At 37.6% G+C, this 24,910-nt stretch overlaps 5 protein-coding genes across 5 annotated transcripts in view; all 5 read right to left on the reverse strand.

The window, feature by feature from the left end:
* Smp_039130 (niemann-pick C1 (NPC1)) overlaps positions 1 to 5,945 on the reverse strand; it is a gene marked incomplete at its 5' end in the record, with an annotated part of 45,360 nt that extends 39,415 nt beyond the window's left edge. The window contains 2 exons of the mRNA XM_018794998.1: positions 4,483 to 4,498; positions 5,758 to 5,945. Of these exons, the coding sequence (XP_018647015.1) occupies positions 4,483 to 4,498; positions 5,758 to 5,945 (204 nt within the window). The remainder of the gene's footprint in view (positions 1 to 4,482; positions 4,499 to 5,757) is intronic.
* A 7,464-nt stretch (positions 5,946 to 13,409) lies between these two features.
* On the reverse strand, positions 13,410 to 13,721 carry Smp_177270 (hypothetical protein; the record flags this gene model as incomplete). The annotated part of the gene is made up of 1 exon (XM_018795009.1): positions 13,410 to 13,721. The coding sequence occupies one exon, from the start codon at positions 13,719 to 13,721 to the stop codon at positions 13,410 to 13,412; it is 312 nt and encodes a 103-aa protein (XP_018647016.1).
* Positions 13,722 to 15,845: 2,124 nt separating this feature from the next.
* Smp_188730 (hypothetical protein) lies at positions 15,846 to 16,007 on the reverse strand (the record flags this gene model as incomplete). Its single annotated transcript, XM_018795020.1, has 1 exon — positions 15,846 to 16,007. A coding segment is annotated over one exon (162 nt), but the record flags the coding sequence as incomplete, so codon positions are not given.
* A 798-nt stretch (positions 16,008 to 16,805) lies between these two features.
* Smp_188720 (hypothetical protein) lies at positions 16,806 to 17,201 on the reverse strand (the record flags this gene model as incomplete). The annotated part of the gene is made up of 1 exon (XM_018795031.1): positions 16,806 to 17,201. A coding segment is annotated over one exon (396 nt), but the record flags the coding sequence as incomplete, so codon positions are not given.
* Positions 17,202 to 23,965: 6,764 nt separating this feature from the next.
* Smp_143410 (hypothetical protein) overlaps positions 23,966 to 24,910 on the reverse strand; it is a gene marked incomplete at both ends in the record, with an annotated part of 57,544 nt that continues 56,599 nt past the window's right edge. The window contains one exon of the mRNA XM_018795043.1: positions 23,966 to 24,145. Within this exon, the coding sequence (XP_018647019.1) occupies positions 23,966 to 24,145 (180 nt within the window). The remainder of the gene's footprint in view (positions 24,146 to 24,910) is intronic.

A 24,910-nucleotide genomic window follows, 5' to 3' on the forward strand; every position in this document is an offset into this window, starting at 1 on the left:
GCATTCCTAGTCATAACTGATTCGGATGACCAAGAAAGATAAAGATACCTCATCTCGACCAGCAAGCGTGACTCTCTGTTAGTTGAAAATGGTACTTGACACTTTAGAGGTATTCTGTGTTAACAAGTTTTGTAGGTCAGATGTCTTCTAATTTAACTGGATCCATAGCTAGTCAGCAACTTGTTTGCAAAATCTCCGTCGCCAAATTGTTACGTCGCGAAATATAGCGTATTGCGATAAGACTACACGAAATTCTACCGGTTGACCAAATTCAGATATCCTAGTTCGACCCCAATACTGTTCCCCAACCTCCAGTAAACCAGAACACAGCCATTAAATAAGAATTGTTTATGGGGTCAGAAGTAGGTCAAAAATGGTTTACAGACAAGGCATATTTATACAGTTAAGATGACTACTAATAGTAACCAATGGAAAGGAAGGACACGTAAAGGTTATAATTAGGACAACTGTAAATAATGACCAATAGAAAATAACATGCGAAATATGTGAAGAGTCTGAAAACATACGACTTTACTTTTGAGATAATTTTGGGATATTCCTGTGAATATCCTAACGTATTCACAACGTAGAACTTCGTACGTAAGTACGTACATCAGTTCGAGTTGTCATACCACATTAGCATAGAGATGCAGTTGACAATTATATATTATATATGAACAAGGCAAAAAAACAATAATTACTTACAATTGTATTAAATAAAGTCAGATTATTTTGAAAATATTCAATAGGACTTGTAATAGCACAACCAAGATTATCCGGTTTCAGTGGTTGAAAACAAATATTTGATAAATTAATAAATGTTTGTTCTTTTTCAAAATAAACTTTAATATTTTGAATTTGATTTTGTAAATCAGCTACCTATTGTTTATACAAGAAAAATAAAATAAATGAAAATTAAGGAAAATAAAACATTTGACGAAAGTAATAATAGTAAGAGATCTCCTCTATTTGATGATTAGGTTATTTATTCAGCCCCCAAATGCCCTGGTAAGGTCGAGAGTGGGGAGAGTCCGCTCTCCCTCTCCAAATGCTTTCACATGGACACGCGTATATAGCCTCTGTCAGGGAAGTCCTACTCACTGCCTTCTCGTGGCACCGGTGTTGTTTACAAAATTGAGAGGACGAAAAGCGAATGTTCGGCGCTTGAACCAGGTTGGTGGATACGGAAAGTCCACCTAGGGGAGTTGGAAAACCACAATTCCAAACCAATGGTGCACATGGGCTTCAGTATCCTGTGGGAACAAATGGCGTATGAACCAATCGCCGGTCACTGGCTACCATGGGACTGCATCTCCTTACGATGCTCCACTGCCTTGTGGATCAGACCTTTAGGTCAAAGGCTCCGGATGTGACCCCCTAAGAAAACCACCTGTTTCAGTTTGGGCATCCGGGCAGTATCACAGCCCTCACACAAATCGAATAAGATTTTTGTGGAGCATATGTATCTGGTGCTTCCTTGTACCAATATTTATATGTTTAAATAAATAATAAATAAATAAATTAGGTACAGAGTGTGGTGTACTTGACTTGGAGCTACATTCATAACTATGAAGGTTAATGATGATTTCTGGATGTTAAAACGGAAATAAGAGGGTTAGAATCTGAAATTTGGGATCGTACGGCTCCTTAATGTAGTTAATATTATAATGAAGGCAGCTTTTATAAACCTATCAGTTTTTTTCTCAACAAAACTCAAACAGAGTATATAACACTAACCACGACGTCACACTCGTGAAATAAAAAAACTAGATTATAACGAGATGATGTACAAAACTAATTTGCCAACTCATATTCCCAACAAAAATAAGATGGATTCAGTTATTGCTAAATAAACAAACATGAGCATTCAATTGTTATATTATTTTCTGGAGAACGTATGTGCACTGTAGGGCTGATATAATACCAATGAATAACATTCACAAACTATCGTCTAACTACCAATAACAAGCAGTCTGGTAATTGGCGTTGATTGGGTTGTAATTTTACTAATCGGTAAGAGCAAAGGAAGGTGACTGAGAAGTTTTACTATAAGTCACTGAACTGCAAACCTGAACCCTCACCCACTACACATACGTTTTGGCAACTACGTGGTAGTATCACTAGCTTTCACGAAATGCTCTCACATGGCCACGAGTATACAGCCACTGACGAGGGTGGTGTTTAATAAATTGAGAGCACGGAAAGCAAACGTTCGGCGTTTTAAACGGGTTGGTATATATGAAGGATTCATCTAGAGGAGTTGGAAAACTCTCATTCCGAAACAATGGTCCACATGTGCTTCAGGGATCCTAAAGGAACAAATGGAGTATGAATCTATTTTTGGTCAACGGCTAACATCGGACTACATCTTCTAGTGCTGTTACACAGTCTTGTGGATTAGACCTGTAATTCAAAGGCTCGTGGAGTGACTCAATAAGAAAACCACCCGCTTCCCCATGGGAGTACAGGTAGTATTCCACTCCTCACAAACGTTCAATGACGAAGTGTGGTGCATATATATTTGGTGCCACCTTGTACCAATGTTTATGTGTTCAAATAATAAATGAGGATAAAAGTCAAGGACACGAATCCTAACATGGTAAATGAATTTAATAAATAAGGTAACTGAACGTCACGGTGCACATTAGTCTACATCGCTTGGTTGTAGACGATCGAGGAGAAGCCATCGATTTAACTTCGATATTAACCTACATTTGTCAGAGAAATGTATCTCTAATTATGAAAGAATAATTACTTCCTGTAGCATAAAAGCCTGTGTATTATAGTGTAATCAGTTAGTTAATCTGTTCAGTAAAAATAGTCCAGAATAAGAAAAAAAAGAATAACAAAATAAAGCTTACTTTCAATAGAAAATCTTTATTGAGTCCAGCACCGAATAAAGCATCACCTGAAGCATCGCCTAATGCTTTATGTGTAAAATTTGAATTATTTTTTGGACGGAGAATAATTTGTTCAATTCGATAAAATGCTCTATGAAAGATAACATGATGAAGTAATTAGGAATAAACTTTCACAGCAATGAAAATTGATAAACAAAATAGTAATATAGTAATATGTCATCGGATTGGATCGCTTCAAATGATGCATTACTATATATAAATGTGTGTACATCTCTTCAGGTTCTACGATTACATCTTCAAGTAAACGATCCAAATCAGAAATCATGTCACATGCAGAATAATCACAATTGATTGATCACTGGGTGGTGATCAATGTCATGCGTGTCAAGTCTTTCTTAGTGCTGATCGAATGCTATCGATCAAGTTGCAATGTGGCCACTAGTCTAGATGGCTCGACACTGCGTGCACTATATATTGAGGTAAGATGGTGGTTGGAGGTGGTCAACAGGAAACCCTGGACCCAGGTTTCGTGCTACTTGGCACTCGTCAGCTAGGTGTACCTGTAATCTTGAGGGAACTGGTGCTCCCTGATGGACTTGAGTATTTTCCGTACATAAGTGTTTGTAAATACTTGTACCTACTTGACGATGGTTGTAGTAATTCACCACCTTTCAGCTCCATACAGTAGAATTGTCTGGACGTTCGTATTAAAGATTCTCACTTTGAAATTAGTTGACAGATGTTTTGAGTTCCATATGTTCTTCAAATGTAGAAATGCTGTCCTTCCTTTGCCAATCCTCGCATTTACATCTGCATCAGATCTTCCTTGCTTATCAATGATGCTTCTCAGGTACGTGAATGTTTCTACATCTTCCAGAGTTTCGTCATCAAGTGTGATTGGGTTAGCATTCTCCGTGTTGTATTTGAGAATCTTACTTTTTCCTTTGTGTATGTTGAGGCCTATTCATGCACAGACTGCTGATACATTTGTTGTCTTCGTCTGTATTTGTTCGTGTTTATGGGATAGGAGGGCTAGGTCATCTGTGAAGTCCAAATCATCTAACTGATTCTGAGATGTCCATTGTATTCGGTGCTTCCTGTCAGATGTCGAGGTCTTCATAATCCAGTCAATCACCAGAAGAAATAGGAAGGGGGGAGAGTAGACAGGCTTGTCTGACTCCGGTCCTTAGTGGAAATGCATCTGTCAGCTGTCCTCCATGCATCATTCTGCACTGTTGTCAGTCGTATGAGTTCTGGATAATGTTGACAATCTTCTCAGGAACTCTATAGTTCCGAAGAAGTTTCCATAATGTTCTCCGGTCCACACTATCAAACGCCTTCTTATAGTCAATGAAGTTGATGTATAGTGAGGAATTCCACTCCATTGATTGCTCCACGATGATTAGTAGTGTCGCTAAAAAAACGCTAATCAGATCTGACAGTACCATGTATTGAATTTAATATAGCAAAAGAAGAAATTCCAAATTCAGTAGTTTGTTATGCACTTATCAGTAACATATATCAATAACAGTATAGTTTATATTAGTGATTTCATTTTAAATAAAGACAAAAAAACAATCAACCCTAACCGTTTATTGTATATATCTTAAAAGGAACTGACCACATCATGATTAATTCTGAGAGCAAAATCTTGTGAACAGTACAGTTTATCAATAGTCCATCATAATCATGCTAATCATTAATCAAAACTCATTTACGATTCATTTCATTTATTCCAGTTTTAAGTACACTGATATTCAATGAAATAAACTTAACTATTTACTTGTATATGAGGATTAGCGGGAATAAAACAGAATCATATGGTGTATTCACTAAGTACACAGAAGGTTTAAATTATAGGAAGATTAATGAAAAAACGTAAACTGTCCATGAAGTGATAGATTAAAGAAAAAAGCGATTTTTATGTAGGGCAAGTATTCTAATGAGGAATGTGGAGAACTAAATGGTGAAGTGATGTGAGGGTGAGAATGATAATGATTGATTGTTTTGCTTAGTCAGACTTGTAGATAGTCTGACAGGTGTTAGATGAGTTATATATTCTCCTGCCCTTATTATTATTATTCATTGTTGTTGGATTGCGTTACTTTTTGTGTGGGTGTGTGAGTTACGTTGAAGTCCTATAGAGTAGACACTGGGAGGGAATCTAGTGTAGATATTCGTCTAAGGAAAAATAACGTCCCATTAGTGTATACAAGAAAAGGGATCGTTATAACATAAAGTAAGGTCAGAACAACCGCTAGATAATTATGTTGATTTAAGCATCAAACAGTCACCAATTCAGTGTCTAGATTATTGCCGATGGACTAATTTTCGGAAAATCCTTCGTGCACAACAATTACGACTAAGAAAAGTTTAGGCGAAATTCATACCAATACTGATGACATCTGATGGAAAGTTAAGAAGGATAAAATAATGCACTGACTTAGAAACTACTGTCTAGTGACTGATGAAAAATCGTGGTTCCATGAGTAACAAATCGGGTATGATTTTTGAGGACCTAAAGGGATATTTTGAATAACGAAAACCAGATTGAAATTTATAAAGCGTGTTCAAGATACACACTATCAATTCTTGGCAACACTAGCATGGTGCAAACATTGAATGCCAACAATCCTTCAAAGATAACGACTGAACATAGAGTTATGAGACATCCTTAACTCGAAGAGGTTAAGCTTCCCAACCATACAGGCAAAACTGTTCTCACTAACGCATTGCGTAGATTATATACCAGAAACTTACTTAGTATGTAAGAAGTTTCAAGATTGTTTTCTTGATACCATTTTCGTTGTCAGGATAAAACTACCGAAATTCATTAAATACTTTGCCAAATAATATAAGCCGATAATATCAATGAATCCACTTTTACAATACTTACCCAAATTGTTGATCGAAATAATTTTTCTCCAATCTAGAACGTGATTCTTTACCAGACCATAATTCAACAGGATTAGTAGTAACTTGAAGAAATGCTAAACCACCTGAAAGCCCCAGTATAACACCCAATGAAACAAATAATACACTAATTGGATGACGAGCAATTAATCTTCCATGTAACGCGAACATCTAACAAAATCGGTGAATTATTTTTTGAAAAATAAAAATGATAAGTGATGATGATAAAATTGTCCACTAAATTTTATTTTAAAAAGGATTTTTCTTCAAAAACGAAGGAAAATATTTGTTATATAGAATGGCAATTTGGACCGATGCATATATGTGCCTGGTCCTACGTTGTAGCTGACTGACGTATAAAATGATCAAAATGTATCAAACTGTATGATATAATAATGAAAGAGGAGAATAAGACCTGAATATCAAGCACAACACTACAGAAAAATAGACGGAGAAGGCCTTTTACAATGGATTGACATCTGATAAACACCCTATAAATGATTTGTTACCGACTAATGAACAATATTCTGTAATAATGACAGATTTTCACTAAGTTATGATGTGATCATTAGTCTAAGTGACGCGTCATCATATGCACTGTGTTGAGATCCCTATGGGAACAGAACCTGTGTCACTCAGTTCTACAATATGAGACGTTACCACTGCGCTATTCCGGTGGCGATTGACCTATAGGATTCTAACAGCGCTAAATGATTAGATAAGCATGACATTTGTCAGCGACCAATCGATTACAGGTATCTCATTCCTACAAGTCATTCGCCACCCAAATAGCTCAGTGGTAACGTCTTACATTATGTAACTAGGTGACCACGGTTCGAATTCCATGAGGTAGTAGCAGTTGCACAAAGACTGTAGTTACGCCTTGTAGACAAGTATTAACTAGTTATCTATTTATTTATTTGAACATTAGATATATATGCGCCACATAAAAAATTGTCATTTCATTTAATTGTGTGATGGCTATGATACTGCCCGGATGCCCAGACCGAAGCAGATGATTTTTCTAGAGGACCACACCTGGAGCATTCGACCTAAAAGTATGATCCACAAGGCAGTGGAGCATCGTAAGGAGATGCAGTCCCATGGTAGCCAGTGACCGGCGATTGGTTCATACGCCATTTGTCCCCACAGGATACTGGAGCCCATGTTCACCATTAGTTTGGAATTGTGGTTTTCCAACTCCCCTAGGTGAACTTTCCGTGTCCAACAACCCGGTTCAAGCGCCGAACATTCGCTTTTCGTCCTCTCAATTTCGTAAACAACACCCGTGGTGCAAGAATGCAGTGAGTAGGACTTCCCTGGCAGGGGCTGTATACGTGTGGCTGTGTGAGAGCATTTCGAGAGGGCCGGCCCTCCCCACTCTCGGCCGTACCAAGGCACTTGGGGGCTATTAACTAGTAAGAGGACCTCCAACCACTCAAAATACTATTCACTATTTCACATTATCGATTTTAACATCTCATAGAGCTGTAGTACGCTGGTTTAGGCATTTCCCTTGCAACCAATCGAATCATCCTAACATCACTTATTCTTGTTACAAAAATCGAATCACAACTATGGATACAACTTGGCCACATATTAATTAATGAAACAAGCTTATTTTCAAAAAGTCAACGAAATTATTTATGTCTGCTAAAGAGCTCCGATGCATAACATAGTTGTTGGAAGATCAATTACATTATTTGTCGAAAACCTGTACTGATAAACCGTAAATTCCGTAATGTTTCAGCGATAACATGGATAGAAGGAATGTATTTGACAAAAAGAGTGCAATGTGCCATGAAGGTGAATATATACGCTGTTGAAAAAATAGAACGAAACACCTGTTTCAATGTTGTTACTTTATTTCGACTGGCTTTCTGACTCTCTCTAGATAACGAATTAATTCCTAAAGAATAACATTTTGGTAATTAACTAACATACCTTCGTCAGCATTTCATTAAAATAAGCTGTCAAGCGGGCCAACAAACAAATTCTACCTTCCGGTTGACTTTCACTTCGAGTTTGATGTTGTTGTTGTTGATGTATAAGATGTTCTCTATCCGATTCTGGTGCACAACAACTGCTAATCGATGCGCTATTATAACCGTAAACAAGTTTTGTAATTTGATATGTACCAAAACCAATTGTCAGTATTGAGAAAACAATATAACCACTGAATAGCCAAACATCGATACCTAAAAAATTTATTTTAATATTAAATGAAAAAAGCAAATCATAAGATTATTGAAGATAAAGTTTATTTAACTTTCTACAACCAACTTGATTTCTATAATTTGAGTGCTAATAACAAGTTAACAGACTATCAAGTTATGATGACTTTATGCATCATCAGCATTATGATCAACTTCGAAGTGTTCATAAATGTGCATTGAATCGAGCTGTCATACTTTAACAGTACAATGAAAAGAAATAAATCCGACAATTTTCGAAAGAGACTAAAATAACAGAGCAGCAGTAATAAGTAGAAAGAGTAAACATTGAGAATGTGACTTTAAAAGACAGAATGGAAGGGTAGATATTACAATGAGCGGTGTCCGAGATCTGATATTGATACACAAAGTGCTACGTGCTAACCCTCCCCCCAACCTGGCAAAGTGAGCGAGAATATGAGAGTAGAAGAGAGTCTATTGGGCCATCGAATAATATGCATAAATATTGTTATATCTCGAACTTGGATTCTTAGTATGTCGCGTATAACTTGAGCACTCGAACGCTAGAACCTTCCCAAGTCGCATAGTGAGAAGATAGAAGACAAGTGGAAGGAATGTTATTCTAAACAGTGTCAATTATGGTGCAAAACTGTCCGGTACTTATAGTTTTTAGTAAAAACGAAATCATCACTATAGTTATCCTATCCTGAGATGCTTGATGCTAATTACGATTTCCTCGATAAACGAACGAAGGTCAGTGACACTATAGGCTAATTTAATCCGTTGTCCCAGGCCCCGCTAACTAGAATGAGAAGTCCAAGGCGAAGTAGGGGGAAATATATTCCGTAAGCAGCCGAAGTACAAGTAATCGCAATAGGAAGAAATCAAACCTATATAAACAGTATAAAGTTGTCCTTGGGAAGCATTATTTATTTATTTAAACACATATATATTGGTACAAAAGGGCACCAGATACATATGCGCCACACAAAATAATGAAAGTAGGAAGAGAAAGGATGAAAAGATAAGGCGGACTAAAATGTACAACCAGAAGACTCTTTCAGTTAAGAAAGTTAGAACCGCTCTTTATGTAGAAAGTAAAAGAAGGTTGCAGCAGGATCGCCACTGGCTTCTATTCTGAGCTATATCCGATAACGTCTCTAGCCACTGTGTTGCACCATCTCTCGGACCCCAGCCAGGGAGTCGTGAAGGACCAACAGAAGCTAGCCCTTTGCAGCTTTCTTTCATGCCACGACACCATGTCATACACTGACCTCCTCTCCGCTTTTTCCAACCAGTCCCAGAGTCGGCAAATAATGCACGGCGTGGAAGTCTCTGGGACGACATTCGTAGAACATGTCCAAGCCACCGAAGTCGGTGTTTCAAGATGGTGACACCAATTGAATTATCGTCTCTGCGCCCGAACACACGATGCCGAACCTCTGCATTACTAACATGGTGTTGCCACTGGATGTCAGCAATCCTTCGGAGACAACGATGATCGAACACAGAGAGACGTCTAACATCCTCAACTCGGAGAGGCCAGGTTTCACAAGCATAGAGCAAAACTGCTCTCACCGACGCGTTGTAGATCCGACCTTTTACAGACAGACTAACATCACGAAGGCGCCAAAGATGGCCCAGATTGGTATAAGCCGCTCTGGCTTTCCTTATACGTGCATCAATCTCATCACTCACGCCACCACCAGCACTTATATAGCTACCTAGATACACGAACTTCTCAACTACTTCAATCTGCTCACCATCCAAGGTGAGTACAGGATGAGAATCCTGCCAGTCTTGTAGGAGTACTTTGTACTTGGAAGGTGCAAAGCACATGCCGTACCTGCGGACACTGATTGCCGACTGACTAAGTGCTGATTGCATGCCTTGGGCATTATCGCACAGTAAGACAATATCATCCGCATACTCAAGGTCGAGGAGTCGTTCTCCAGGCAACATATCCACACCGCCATTACTTACATCCATCAGAGCTGTTTCCAGGATGTCGTCGATGGCAAAGTTGAAGAGGAATGGTGAGATCGGGCAACCCTGCCTAACCCCACTGCTCGAATGGAACAAGGGAGAAAGGTGGTTGTATGCCTTCACTCTGCCTGAGGTGTTCGTATATAGGGCCTTTAAGATGTCAATGAACTGCGATAAGTATGACGGTGTTCTAACATTTGGCGGAGGGTGAAGATGTGATCAATGCATCCTCGACCAGAACGAAAACCAGCCTGCTCCTCGCGAGTCAATCGTTCTCGGGTTTTAAACAACCTACGAAGAATGACAGAAGCCAATAGTTTGGACGCAATCAGAAGTAGACTTATCCCCCCATGGTTGTTACAGGAACAACGTGAACCCTTTTTAAAGATAGGGACGACTATCGACTCATTCTATGATGTTGGAACACTTTCTTGCTCCCAAACCTTTGCAAACAACACAGTCAGTTCCTTAGCCAGAAAGTCACCACCATCTTTAAAAAGAGCCGGAGGTAAGTCATCTGGGCCAGGTGATTTGTAGCGCTTCAAGAGTTGGAGTTCCTTGCGGACTTCCGCCTCGTTTGGTGGATCAGTCGTCACCGGCCATGGGGGGCAGGATAAACTGGTCGATGTTGCCGGAGCAGCAGGCCAGTTGAACTGCCCTTCGAAAAATTCCGCCCATCGTCCAAGACGTCGAGAGATGTTAGTGATTGGCATCCCATCATCCTCGTAGATTGTTTCACTCACACCAGACTTCTTGCTGCCAGTGGCTCGGATGAGTTGGAAGAGCTTCCGGCAGTTACCAGATGCAGCTGCTGCTTCCATCTCATTAGCACGCTCCGACCACCAAGCTTCTCAGTCCTTACGCCTAGCCTAGAGGCTAGCTCCTCTCGATACTTACTTGCAACAGAAGTTGCAGCCAGCTTACTAACATCGATCCGTTGGTGGTGGTCAATCCTTCGGCCACTGAAAAGTAAGGTGAGATTGGCGCAGACCAGGGCATGATCAGACTCCAGATAGGTACTCCAAAAGGAGCGGCAGTCTTGTACACAACCACGCCAGCGGTAGCTGATCGCGATGTGATCAATCTGAGTCCAGGCTTGAGATGCAGAGGGAGGACGCCAGGTGGCACACCGGCGATGACTGTGCCGGAAGTTAGTGCTAGCCAGAAACAGGTTGTGGTCTGTGCACAGTTGCAGCAAACGGTCCCCGTTATCTGTCCTGCGACCAACAAGTCCCCATAGGCCACCTAAACGACTCTCTTCTGTGCCTAGACGTCTCCGGCTAATACTACAATATCTGTCGAACGCGCTTTCTGGAGAAGAACTGTTAACTGGTGGTAAAACTCATCCTTGATTGCATCCGGGCTGCAATCTGTCGGGACATAGGCGGAGATGACGAAAAGACACCGTTTCTCACGCCGGTTTCTTCTCACTTTGATGGAACTTTCTAATCTAACAGCACATAACCGACTGTTAATGGGGATCCAATCGATTAGTGCTGCCTCAGCCCTAGCGCTTAGTGCAACACCAACGCCTGCAAGACCAGACGAAGATGCCACAGAGTCCCCGGATAAGCGCACGTGAAACAAGCTTTTCGAAGAGACAGATGGAGAGCGAATTTGTAGTACTTCACTAGAGTCTTGAATACGGGTCTCGGATAGACAGCAAACATCAACATGGACTTTCTAAAGACATAGCCAGCCCCATCTGTTGTCCGATCTGCATTAGTGTGCGAACGTTGAAGGAAGCCAGCTTGAACGGTGTACGCGGTTTCAGAAAGACTGCTTCAGTATTCATAATCGGTGGAAGCATTCACTTTCAACCAGACAGTGACTGGAGATCGTTTAGATAGGACAGAGTTTCCACCATGGGCGAGCTACTGCATAAGTTGGAAAGGAAGGATACACAATTTGAGAATAAAGGGAGTGAAAAAGCGACGTAGTAAATAATAGTAATAATAATAATAATGGTAATAATAATAATAGTGTAAATTGTCTTGCTTCTAGTGTGAGCGAGAATAGTATCGTCAATAGAATTCATCATTTCATTTATTTGTGTGTGGGCTGTGATACTGCCCGGGTGCTCAAACCGAAGCAGGTGGGAAGCATTACAAAATAGCACACTAAAAAAATACAACGGACCAATATCGTTTAAGATATTTCCAAGTGGGAAATACGACTCGAAGGTGAAAGGAGCGCTTTTGGCGCAAAAACGAGGAAATTCAAATTTTCAAAATAAAATTACAAAAATAAGTCATTTACCAAGTAAGTTCTGGGGATTTAACATCCCCAACACATCCGCACACAGGGGGTTATTAGCATCTGTCCAACAGAGAAACTACGCGTAGTGATTCTGGAATATTCTTCCAAAAGCTGATTGGATGGAATATGTTTAGCTCCTTCCGAGCTCCTTCCTCAAGTTCACCTCTGGACCATCCTCACACCTCCCCCTTTAAAGTCTCTTGTGTAAGACTTTTTTCTCGGATCAACCTGAAACGTGGTTACCGCATTTCTCTTGCGGCTCATCACTCTTGAAGGTTGTCCCGCTTTGCTCTTTCGTCTTTTATATCTTCCACGTTCGTTCTGCTTAGGGCTTTTTTGGAATGAATCCACGAGCATTTGAAACGGGAGGCGACTTTGTGTGATCAATGTTCTGCCATCCCTTTGAATTTGATATATATGTTTTATACACGTTTCAACATTTCTCTGGACTAAGTACAGTACATTTCCAACCCGAAGTTCTATAACACCTGGTTCCCACTTCCTGTTACCTTGATACGTTTTGACAAGTACCCTTTCGCCCACCTGGAAGCTGCGAGTGACCGTCCGATACTCGTTCGTAGGTTTATTTGTCTTGCTGGGCGGCAACATACTATTAAAGACTGTCCTAATTTTCCTTCCGAACGTACACTCGGCTGGTGACTTTCCTTCTGGTACTGCCGGATTGGGGGTAACTCTGTAAGACATTAAGAGTTTACTGATCAATTGTTCTAGAATACCCTCTCCTCCCCCAGTTCTTCCGTGAACACTTGACTATGTTTCGCCAAAAAGACGTTCCTGAGGTTCTTCTCCGCTGGTTCGTTAGTAGTTACGCAACTGCATAAATGATAACTAGAGTGGTTTGCTAGCTGAAGTGTTTCTATTAGATCTAGACTCTATGTGAGATATAATGTTGCATTCGTCTTTGCATTTCCTTTTGAAACTGTACAACATACCTCTCCAATAATATTTTATTTCCCTGTAGATGCACTATGGGCTAACTGGGTTGTTGGGAGCACCTGAGAATTTCCAAAATGCTTCCAGGTTCTTCTGCTAATGAGTGTGATGTCGGAAGCAGTGCCAAGTTGCAGACAGGCACGGTGCGGACAATTTGAATACTTATATCGGTCACCGAATGACTGCTTCTCTTTGGGCGTCAAATCTAACTACTTTTGCAAATAATTTAGATCAATGATAAAAATTATTCATAGAATTTAGTTCACAAAAAAAACATACCAAAGATTTTTGTCGGTTCACTAGGCTGTGGTGGTAAATCCGGTGGTTCTGATGAACACGCACTTGAACAATCCATACATGAACAAGCTGGACCACCAGGATCACTAGCACGTTTCGGAACACGTTGATTACATTGATAAGCCAACGAATCAAATGGCCGAATAGTTTGAGAATTTTTGTAAATTAACGAATTGACAACATTAAATCGAATGTCAAATGGACTACGACCACCATCAGTTGATTTACCAAGGTTCTCTAATAATAATTCACGTGTACAATCAGCAGTGCCGCACATCAAACTTATTGCACGATTACTACCAAATGTAACTTCCTGTCAAAAGATTTTTTTAAAAATGTGATGGTTTCATTCAGTGAAAGGACTACTATTGCTTTTGGTAAGCGAATAAATGATTCGTCGATTCGTGAAGGTTTATATGATAAGTTTTATTATTATTATTATTATTATTATTATTATTATTACAACGGTTTTAATCGATGCTGAGTTCAAGTTTCAATGTGAACATCAACACTAGGATGCAGGTACATTTAATTGATGATTCCCGAATAAGACGAAATGTCTGCAATAAATTACACTGCTAACCAAAGCTCGAATGTGCAAGAATATATCATATTTCTCCGGGAGTTTTGGAAAACTATGAAAAATGTGTTCTCCATGACATGGGATTTACATAGTTCCGTATCTAGCGGTAAACTACACCTGTAACCTCATATGAAACACACGTTGCTAATGTTATATTATGAAGTTAAGACCATTAACAACAATAGGGTAAAGAAAAACAACTTATAGCACATCAGTCATATTTTTTAACTAGATTTTGAAGTAGAACTAACATTAGAACCACTTAATATCACGAAATATGGTTTATCAATGATAACTCCAAGTTGGTTACTTCCAAAATAAATACTGGAAATAACCCTACAACATTTTGCTGGATGTTTCACACCACCATCCAAACTACCCACTATAATGTACAACTTGACCACACAATAATTATTGTGGAGCTCAACTAACCTATTCACATATAATCACTATTTCTAAGGTAAATTACTGGATATAACTTCTTTCCAGTCGCCTACAGTACAAGTTTTATGTACTTAAATGGAAGAAAAAAAATTCCCAATTTCAATCAATTCTACATGATTAAATTTATCGCGAAATTCGGTAAAATAATAAGTAACAATGATATAACACAATAAAAAGTGATCGTAATGTCATACTGTTCTGAATTATAACAAGATAAAGACGTCATAACAAGTTGAACAGATTACATTAATCGTATTACTTTCCGAAACTAGTCTAGTTAATGACTAACGGTGTCATTTCGCCAAGCCATCGCACTAAGACAAAACCCCATCAGAATGATTATTTTGTAGGATAAACAAATATCAAGTTCAGTTTTAAGGATTCCTTTTAATAGGTTTTCCATGGTGGTCTAGCTTCAATTGACTCATGATTTCAACTATGAAAAATAATGAAATCTCCACGAAACCCCTTGTGATTATAATCATATGCTCACTAGTGGCTGACTTCAAGATACATGTCCTGGAGTTCTATTGGGAAACAGTGACCAATGGAGTTCAACCAGGTCTGTTGTGAGATATCAACTCACTGAAGACAACTGGTGAACGGTTGCTCAAACTTCGTGGATTGGTTGAAGTTAGACATTTCAACCATGAAAAACCCCTTCTGAGTATTCTTATTTATTTATTGATTTGAACACATAAATATTGGTACAAGGGGGCACCAGATATATATGCACCACACCTGTAAAAATGTTATATTTAGAATTAAAATCCATTTGTACCTTATTGAAAAATCTATAGAACAAGCTGATTATGTATATTTCTAGTTAATTAAATCAGTGAATTAATTGGTAAGAAAAATGACTTTGAAATGTGATTCGGTTATAAAACGGTTTCTAACTTCAAGAAGTGGGTCAAGGATCGTATTTGGCGGAAATCTTCTTGGAGGCAACAAAGTTCTGTGAAAGAAGTTGAAAGGCTGGCCTAAATAGTACCCAATAAGATTTAATTAACTATTTAGGGAATATCAAGACTGCTACTCAATGATATTTATTTCCTAATATTCACAGAGTATGGTTCATAATATCTATGTATTTAAACAAATACACCATTGACAGTACACTGAGGTCCAAAACCAGTTTAAACAGGACAACTCGACCTCTAAAATACTTGAATCAAACGACCAGTGTTTTATATTACAAAGCTTATGAGCTTGAGAATTGAATAACTACTAAATCGTAAACCATGGACTACCATAGTCATTTTATGTGTATGTTGTTTAGCAATCCTTTAAAAAAATGCCTCCGAAGTCGATCATCATAATCATCATATTTTTATGTAAATAAATATTTTCAATTTTAAATATTATATTACCTTACAACTATTGAAAAATGTATCAGCCATATGATCGGTCAATGTGTACGTAATCGATTCAACCAATTTCCCTTTAATGGTAGGCTCAATAAACAGTGCTTGATTTGGATCACAAGTCATAGCACAAAAAAGCAGTCGAAAATTAGCGAAACATGCTGGGCATCTAAAAAATTTTCAAAATTATTAAAATCACTTTACTAGTAAATCAAGAAGAAAATGGATGATAATAAGGTAGGATTAATTACGGCAAAAAAACATCACGCCAATAAAACCTAAAAGTACTGGTTAGACTGTAATATTAGCATTGTTTACAGTTATTTCAGTACACATAAAAGTGTTACGAAAACAGCTGTTGATTTATAGACAATATAAAGCCTAGTACAAATGCATATCGGCTTAAGTTGTAACTGAAAACAGAAATAAAGCTGTAAATAGATAGCTCTGTATGGCAAATATTTTCATAGGAAAGTAAAAACATACGAACATGTCTCTTAGCATTGATAATGCAACTAACTATTCGGGATTATAACTGGGACTATAGTTCAACAATCTACTATTTCAAAATTATGGACACAAATTTAAAGAAAAAAGGAAATGAAGTGATAAAAACTAGAAAAGGTGATGACAGTAGGAGAGAGACATTTTAAATTGAGAACTATTAAGACACGACTTATCTAGTCTACTATTATTTAAGCAAATTTCTTAACCTATGCTGACATTTCCTATAGTATAGTTTTTTTTTCAACCATTCGCGGTTTTGTGTTTTCTTTAGGAACTACTCAAATATTACCAACATCGATGATTTGACCACTAGTGTCACAAATTAACGAAAAATATTATTTAAATGATCTGAAGTGCTTTGATCTGCCTTACTCTGAGTACATAGCTAAAGACGCCACGCCTAAATACATGAAAAATGGTCAGATATTCCCCTTACTACGTACTTAGGACAATTTTCAGTTCAATAAAAGTGGTATCCAACGAAAGCTAATTTGGTTGTCGTAATCTTAACTAGCATTGCGTTTATTACATGATTCAAATGAAAACAATAGATGAGTGTTATGGAATTGAGATAATTGGGTAAAAAGCAAGCACAAGTATACCTTTTTAACAACATGGAAGCAAGTGAAGCAGATTTTGAAAAATAGTTCAACTGATCTTCATCACAACAAACTTTTGCATTGCCCACAGCATAATTAGGACATAGACTGGATAGTATTTTGAAACCATCGTTGCTTAACGCTTTCGCAGTACCATTGTACGAACAATATTTCTGGTGTGCAGGATCAGACGAATCGCAAATACCATACCAAATACAGTCACTGGATACAGAGTGTATCCGTAAGATAAAGCATACCTAGAAATTGTGATAAAATTACGTCAGTATACAATGATGAATAAATTTCAAATTGTTGGCAGGAAACTTGTTAAAAAAGCATTTATTCGGATAGAACTTACAACTTTTTGACTTTTGTGTCTGTTCATACGGACTGCATGTACAACATGTTCAAACGGGAAGTTTTATTAAGTCCCCGTAAGGACATTGGAATCTGATTAGTCACAACACGCTGCTAGGTAGGAGGTAGGAACCCCATCTAATAAATAATGAAGGCTGTTTTAACACATCACAGCCACTACCAGTAGTGATCTTGGTGTCATTGGAACGACATATGAAGTTCATAGCTCATCACGTAGCAATCTACAAACATGCCTAAGGCAATGAACAAACCACTTTAAAAGACATTTCGACTTGTTTGTCCCAGCAAATTTCATTTCGTTATCATGTGCTCCAATTAGCAAAGCGGAGCTGCAAAAGAAACCCGGATACTTTGACATTCACAAGAATGGACACAGAAATTTAACCGGGGAGCAGCTGCGTTGTGTGAGAACTAACGCTCAACAGTGCTCTACCACTAAGGGATGAGATTAATTTTGCATTCATTCTCAAAATCATCCTGCGTGACGTAACGATTATCAGGGTGTGGGTAGATTGTGTTACACCAAAAATATTGGCTTTCTTTACACTGCTCATACTTCGCAAAAAGTGTAGTAGATTAACTTGAGTGAAACTGGTAAATTTATTCCATGATCTGAATGGATATGCAACATTTTTATCCAATTTTAACACCGTCAATCATACGCAACATAGGGACAGGCAAGACCACACGTACTGACTGACGATGTCAGGGTTATATTTGATTATCTGAACGAGAATCTACTCCAAAATAGTCTGCTATACACAACCAATCACCATTTCTTGATGAAAGCAGTTGAGAAGATCAGTGTTTCGGTCTCTGAATAGCTACTTGACTCCTAGAGGTAAAGTATACAAGATAAACCCAGAGCTGCTTGAGCGAATATGGATCATGCTTGGCCTTTTTGCAACGTTAGCATGGATGAAATGGTTGGGCGTACAATGAGCCTATTTTTATGTGACCTGAATTCCCTAAGCAAAGGATATTCGACAAAGGAGTGTTTTGTAATAGCTGTCTATCAACGACTGCTCGAATATGTTTGTAGATTAAACAGGTACTAGAGTGTGTTTATTAACAGTAGGGGCGGTGATTTAATAAGTGATGCCGTCTCAAAATACTGACTAAGGGGACCTGAATTTATTTTACGTACAACAAACTGGGGACTTTCATATGGCTTATTATTTATTTATTTATTTGAACACAAATATTGGTACAAGGGGGCACCAGATATATATGCACCACATATAATTTACCAACTTGGATTGGTATGAAATGTGAAAAAGCAATCAGTTAAGGGATATTATCACAGGCCTGTTAGAATGACTGAACTTATTTACTTGCTTATATGAGTTGTGCATAAATTTACTTATTACTGTCTCCAATATTTTCCATGAAATTTCCGCTGTTCAGTATGTTGAGTATAGTTACATAAATCATGTTTACATGACGTCATATTGACCCAAAATAAGAACAGTGACAAAATATAATCAGGTTTAGTTCGCCAAACTAGATAAGGAAAATAATTCTCGCACCTTAGGCAGCTGTGTATTTCACAAGAGCTTCCTAGCCAATAAGTTAGGCGTACAAAATGGAAGTTTCTTACCATGGTCTATAGGGTAGTACTGTATATTCAGTACCTTTATCATCATTGATACTTAGCTAAAATTACTGCCTTGATACAGCGATGGGAATGTTTCAGTTAACTGAACTACGTGAAAGTTAGAAAATAAATATAGTAATTCACGCTTTATCTCCTTACTATGCGTTTCACAGTTCATTCATCATAGCCCTTTACCGACAATTAGTTATATTCAGTATGTTCCAAGTTTATGATACGTCATAAAAATCATGTTTTGTATAGAATCAACTGCTCAAACTACATTATCGCTTTGCATACGACTTGGAATGTAATTTCGCACGGCTGTTTCTACAACATAGTAGTGTATGTATTACTCAAATATTTCACATTATTACAAAACTATAAAGGTATACGATAAGAAAAAGAAAAACGTCAGACCATTCGGATGGATTTTGTAAAAGTATAGATCGTCTCCAGTGGAAAACAGATTTGTTCACTTATGATCAATATTTTCCGTATAATTACTTTTACCCAGAATCAAACAATCAGCCATTATCGAAAGCTTACTTACAAAAACACAAGCAGCTACACATAGAGCCATACAAACGGTAAAATCCCAGTTTTGGCGCGACCTTTACAAGGACATCTATTGTTGTTGTGAGTAAGTTAAACAACAAAGCTTAGTTTCCAATAAGAAATTTTCGTCGCCTTCGTCATGATCTAGTACAAGCTGGACAGTTTTCCCTCATTTTCGTCACGCATATTAGCAACCGATTCAAGTTATTTTTGATATGTTGCTTAGTTGGGTTGAGTAATTTCTCAACGTCAACTATGAGATTGTTATACCATTTCATAAAAAAGAATCAATATTAAATTTCATCGAACTGTGAACCTTTCGGATATATCAGTTTCCTAATGAAAATCCAAGAAAAATATTTGGGAATGACATCGTGCTCCTTGTGCAGAAAAATAACGGATTAACTGTGAATAAAACGATATTGATACCCTTCCTCTCCCATGCACTCTATATACACTGATGTGAATCGATTTTTACCAAGTACTTTAAGAACCAAGGTAGAAGTGAATCTGTGAAGCTCATTTTCACAGCCTTCTCCTATATTAGTAAGTGTGTTACTGTGTAGATGACGTTTACGATGTAGCTTTCGGTCACAGCACGTTGTACAGAAGTCCTATGATATCAGAAGACTAGACATGAAGGACTTGTGATCGTTAAACCCGTGTTGAGCTTCACGGAGGATAGTTTCGTGCCCGTGCGTTTGTAGTTGCAATGAACAGTGAAGTTGGCTATAAAAATTTCTGATATCTGCAGACTGGAAAGAATTTCATCATCACACTCTTTGAGGGCACAGACTCAATGGCCGTTAAGTTTTTGTTAGATCTTCAACACATTTAAATATTCCAGGTTAGTAATATGCTACTAATAGCTTGACCAAAAAGTACTTCCTGTCGTTCCAAGATTTGTTATTGCGTCTGTATCTTAATGTTAAGTGACAGCTACCGTCAGGATCCTTCAGGGAAACTTTCCGTTTGTGGTAGGCATTCCGTTTCGCCTGTGGTAGACACTCTGTTCATCGCCTTAGTCACAATCCCCTCTTTACAGGTGTGTATTTTATTTGAACTACAGTTTGTACCATAGCGTTTAGAAAAATATCCATCACTATCACCCAGTGATCATGCATTGTTAGCTTCCATCACTTTTGTGGTAATCGGGTGTATTCAAGGTGCTCCCTTATAGTCGCTGCAAAAATGAAGGCATTCTCGCCCCTCAGAGGCATATTGTTTGCTATGAGGTTATATGTGATAGTTCCCTGGTTACTACTTCTTTTTTTTACTTGATCAAAAACACCATTCGCTAGGTGATGGAAGCTGGTTGTAGGTAAACAGTATGATTTTTGGGGTTATTCGTCCATACAACGATAAGTGTAGTGACCTACATGTCTATTCAGTCTCAAACTTCTAATAGCTGCGAAAAGTCGCTAGTGGAGCCACTCTATAGAAATCATATTTTATGTACTGAGACTGAGGGACGGAGTATTGAAGTCTCAGGTCGAACCACGGATGTGAGAGTTGTGATGCCTCCTGTGTTATCTTATCTTCCTGTGCGTTCCCTCTAAATGCCCTATTATAGTTGAGGGTAGGGAGAGTTAGGTACTCTCACGAAATGCTCTCACATGACCATGTGTGTACAGCCACTGCCAGAGAAGTCCTACTCACCGCCTCCTCTAGCCGGGGGTGTTGTTTACAAAATTGAGAGGATAAAAAGAGAATGTCGGGAACCGTTAACCGTGTTGCTGGTTAGGGAGGATCCATCTAGGAAAATTGAAGAACCTTAATTTAAAGCTATCCTGTGGATTAGTTCATCAGGTTGAAGGTTCCGAGAGTGGTCCTCTAAGAAAACTACCTGTTTTTGTTTGACTGCCTAGCCAGTACTAAGACCCTCATACAAATCCGTGATAACTGCTACTGTGCTCATTGCTATTGTGTGGTGCATATGACTTTGGTGTCTCATTGTTAATGTCTTTGCCTGTTCAAATACATAAATAATTTCTAGGCATTAGGACCTATGGGGTACCAATGTTTTCCTTCAATCAAGTATCTTGTGTTGTTTGTGATAAAGCACCTTCAGCATGTTCAGTTATTTCTACCAGGTTTATACTATATCGTATAAAGGCTTTGAATAGGATGCTAATGCACATTGCTATTCCACTTTCTATATTTTTGTGCTTCATCTCATCGGAAAAGCGTCAAGTCTGACATGTGCACTTCCTTGTCCAAGAAGTTTTGTAGCGAATCATGTTTCTGTTAGAACTATGATCTTCGGATTCAACTAGGAGCATATGCTTTCTTATCTCTAATGCTTCACTTCTTAGTCCTCCCACGTTGTTGAAGAGAAAATTAGTAGTTTGATTAGTCACTTGGTGCTCCTTCACAACAGTATCCGATATTCAAAGTGGGTTGGTAGTTCTATTGAGACTGAGAACCAGAGGAGTTTTACATTGGTAGATTTCCCATCGGCGTGACCATGGTCTATAAATATCTAATGCACATTGATCAGGCGACACTTCCAGCACTTGGGACTCATTTAAATGCATTACATGTTAGATCAATGTGATGCCATGCTGGATTGATTTAACCATAAAACAATTGTTGGAAATTCTAGAGGTATTATCGATATAAATCCAATTCATTTACAAAGAGGCTTAATTCTAATGCCACTAGTTAATTCAATTATTAAAGGAGACTTGATCCAGTTCATTAATGCTGTACTTTTTAATTAATACAATCACCTAAATATACATGCACGAACGCTTGTACTAGAGTTTCTAAGTAATCCAGTGGTTCCTTAGAATCGAGTAAGATATATAGAACATAAAAATATTATATACCCATCTGTCTTTGCTGTGGAGCCGAAAAATACCACCTAAAATTCGGTGATGTGTCTGTGTCAATAATAATTTAAGTAACTTTGAATACATGTTGTTTATAATACGCTATCAGAAGGCACACACAAAAATTTCCTGACTTAATGTATCTCTCACAAAGAAGTCAGCAACAGACTGAATGGGAATAACCACCTAACATACAAATCCTTAAGAAGATTTAGAAAAAATTGATCATATTTTATACTTCATGCAATGCAGCAGCTTAATGTAATAGGTCCTCCAATTTCCTCTTTCTCTTCCATGCAAATAATTTTATTGCGATTTTGAATCTACATAAGCTCATCCGTTTATAGATAACATATTGTTATTGATAAATCCTCAAACTGGATTATTGCTAATATTTAGTCGTTTTTTTCCACAAAACTAACATAGTACTATTGAATGATTCGCTGTAAGATTACCTAACCAGTTGGAACACTAAATATACACTCATACAAGCCAGTAAAAGCAAATGAATACTATGGAACCTAAAAGACGCCAGATAACTTAGTACATTGTTTAGACAGCTTCCATAAAACTAATTTTACACATTTATTTCACCAAACGTCAATACACATTCACCTTCAATAAAGGAAAATCGTTTCACTTCGATTGTGTTTACTCATTCTTACTGTACTTTGGTTGTTTAGTACCACTGTATATACTACTGAAATCAATTATTTAAACACATTGAAGAACATTTGTTTTCTAGTTCCTACTTAATTCATTTCTCCTCAGTCATCGAGCACAAAGTTAAATAATAAAACTTCTTGTCAGTTCAATAGTTAGATGAATTTAAAGCAAAATGACTTTAAAAAAAGTGAAGTATTTCTATTATGCTAACTCTAAATTACCTCTTTTTCAAGAGGATTACCCATTAACAAAGTATATTTCAACAAGAAAGAAAGAGTTCATGAAAAGTCACGCATAAAAAGAGAAAAAAATCCCAGAAATTAAGAAAGTAGGTATACAATGATATCAATATTTATACCTGCAATTGTTAGAAAAAGAAGCCAAGAACAAAAAATGACATCGATTTTCGAATTACCAAACAGAAATTACGTATAAATTAACTCAAATGATTTATGCTACTAATGAGTAGTTAAATGTTTAATACTCAAATCTTATATATACATATACAAAAAGAGAGACAATCACTCAACTAAATTAGTACAGGTAAATGATAAAGAATACACTAATCAACAAAAGCTCTGATTATAAAATAAGGATAGATGAAATTTTTTCATGCTTGATACATAGATAAGATAAATGCTTAACATGAAGAAAGCTGGTTCCGAAATATGGAACTATTTTGGGTGTGAAGATTTCGATGTATGGTTTATTTTTTTGTTTTTTTACATTATGAATGAGTTTCATTTGTTTGAAAATTAAATGCAACAACGTTTTGTGAAATACTTTTGGTTAAACAAGCTTTGTACTCTAAACATTCAGAAATGAACATGGCTGATCATAAAGTCTTTTTTTAAAAAAATGGAACATTATCACTTGGATACTCTGATGACAGTTGGATTACGTAAGTGGATTTGAGAATGTTGTTCTTGTTGTCTTTCTATTGAAGTCATGGAATTGACATTTGAAAAATTGAATGAAGTCATTTCATTTATTATAATTGATGTATGATTGAGCATAGAAATATTAGAACTATTAATATTCCAGAAAGATTACACATAATAGCTGAACATTTTGGATAACAGAATAATGCTGCGGATACAACAGCATTTGGACGATAGAATGTTTTAAACCATTCAGATTTTTCAAATCGATTTCTTGTAGCAACTTCAATCTAGAAAATTATATAATAAGAAAGAATAATTGCGTTAATAATGTAATCAAACTTTATTTTTGAGCACTATATACAATCGAAATAAAGCAGTCATAATTGGAATGGAGTGATTAATCGAAGAAAACTAACAAAAGACTCTCATAGTAGAATTATTACAAATTAAGTCAATCAACTTATTAAAAACCATCACAGAAAGTAAATATCCATGAAATCTTTGATCTGCTATTAACTAAATTACTTACTTACGCCTGTTACTACCAATGGAGCTTAGGCCACCGAACAGCATTCTCCAACTCACTCTGTCCTGGGCCTTCTTTTCTAGTTCTATCCAGTTCTTGTTCATTCTTCTCATGTCCGCCTTCATTTCTCGGCGTAATGTGTTCTTTGATCTCCCTCTTCTCCTTTGGCCTTCAGGATTCAATGTGAGGGCTTGCATTGTCATGCAATTGGGTGATTTCCTCAAAGTGTGTCCTATCCACTTCCAGCGCATCTTCCTGATTTCTTCCTCCGCTGGAATCTGGTTTGTTGTCTCCCAGAGTAACTTGTTGCTGATAGTGTCTGGCCATCGGATCCGAAGTATCTTGCGTAGACAACTGTTGATAAACACTTGTACCTTCTGAATGATGAATTTCGTAGTTCTCCACGTCTCCACCCCATACAGTAGAACTCTCTTGACATTTGTATTGAAAATTCTGATCTTGGTGTTGGTTGATAGACATTTGTTTTGAGTTCCAAATGTCCTTCAGTTGTAAATATGCCGCCGCC

Source organism: Schistosoma mansoni, assembly GCF_000237925.1.
Source record: "Schistosoma mansoni, WGS project CABG00000000 data, supercontig 0182, strain Puerto Rico, whole genome shotgun sequence".
Lineage (NCBI taxonomy): Eukaryota > Metazoa > Platyhelminthes > Trematoda > Strigeidida > Schistosomatidae > Schistosoma > Schistosoma mansoni.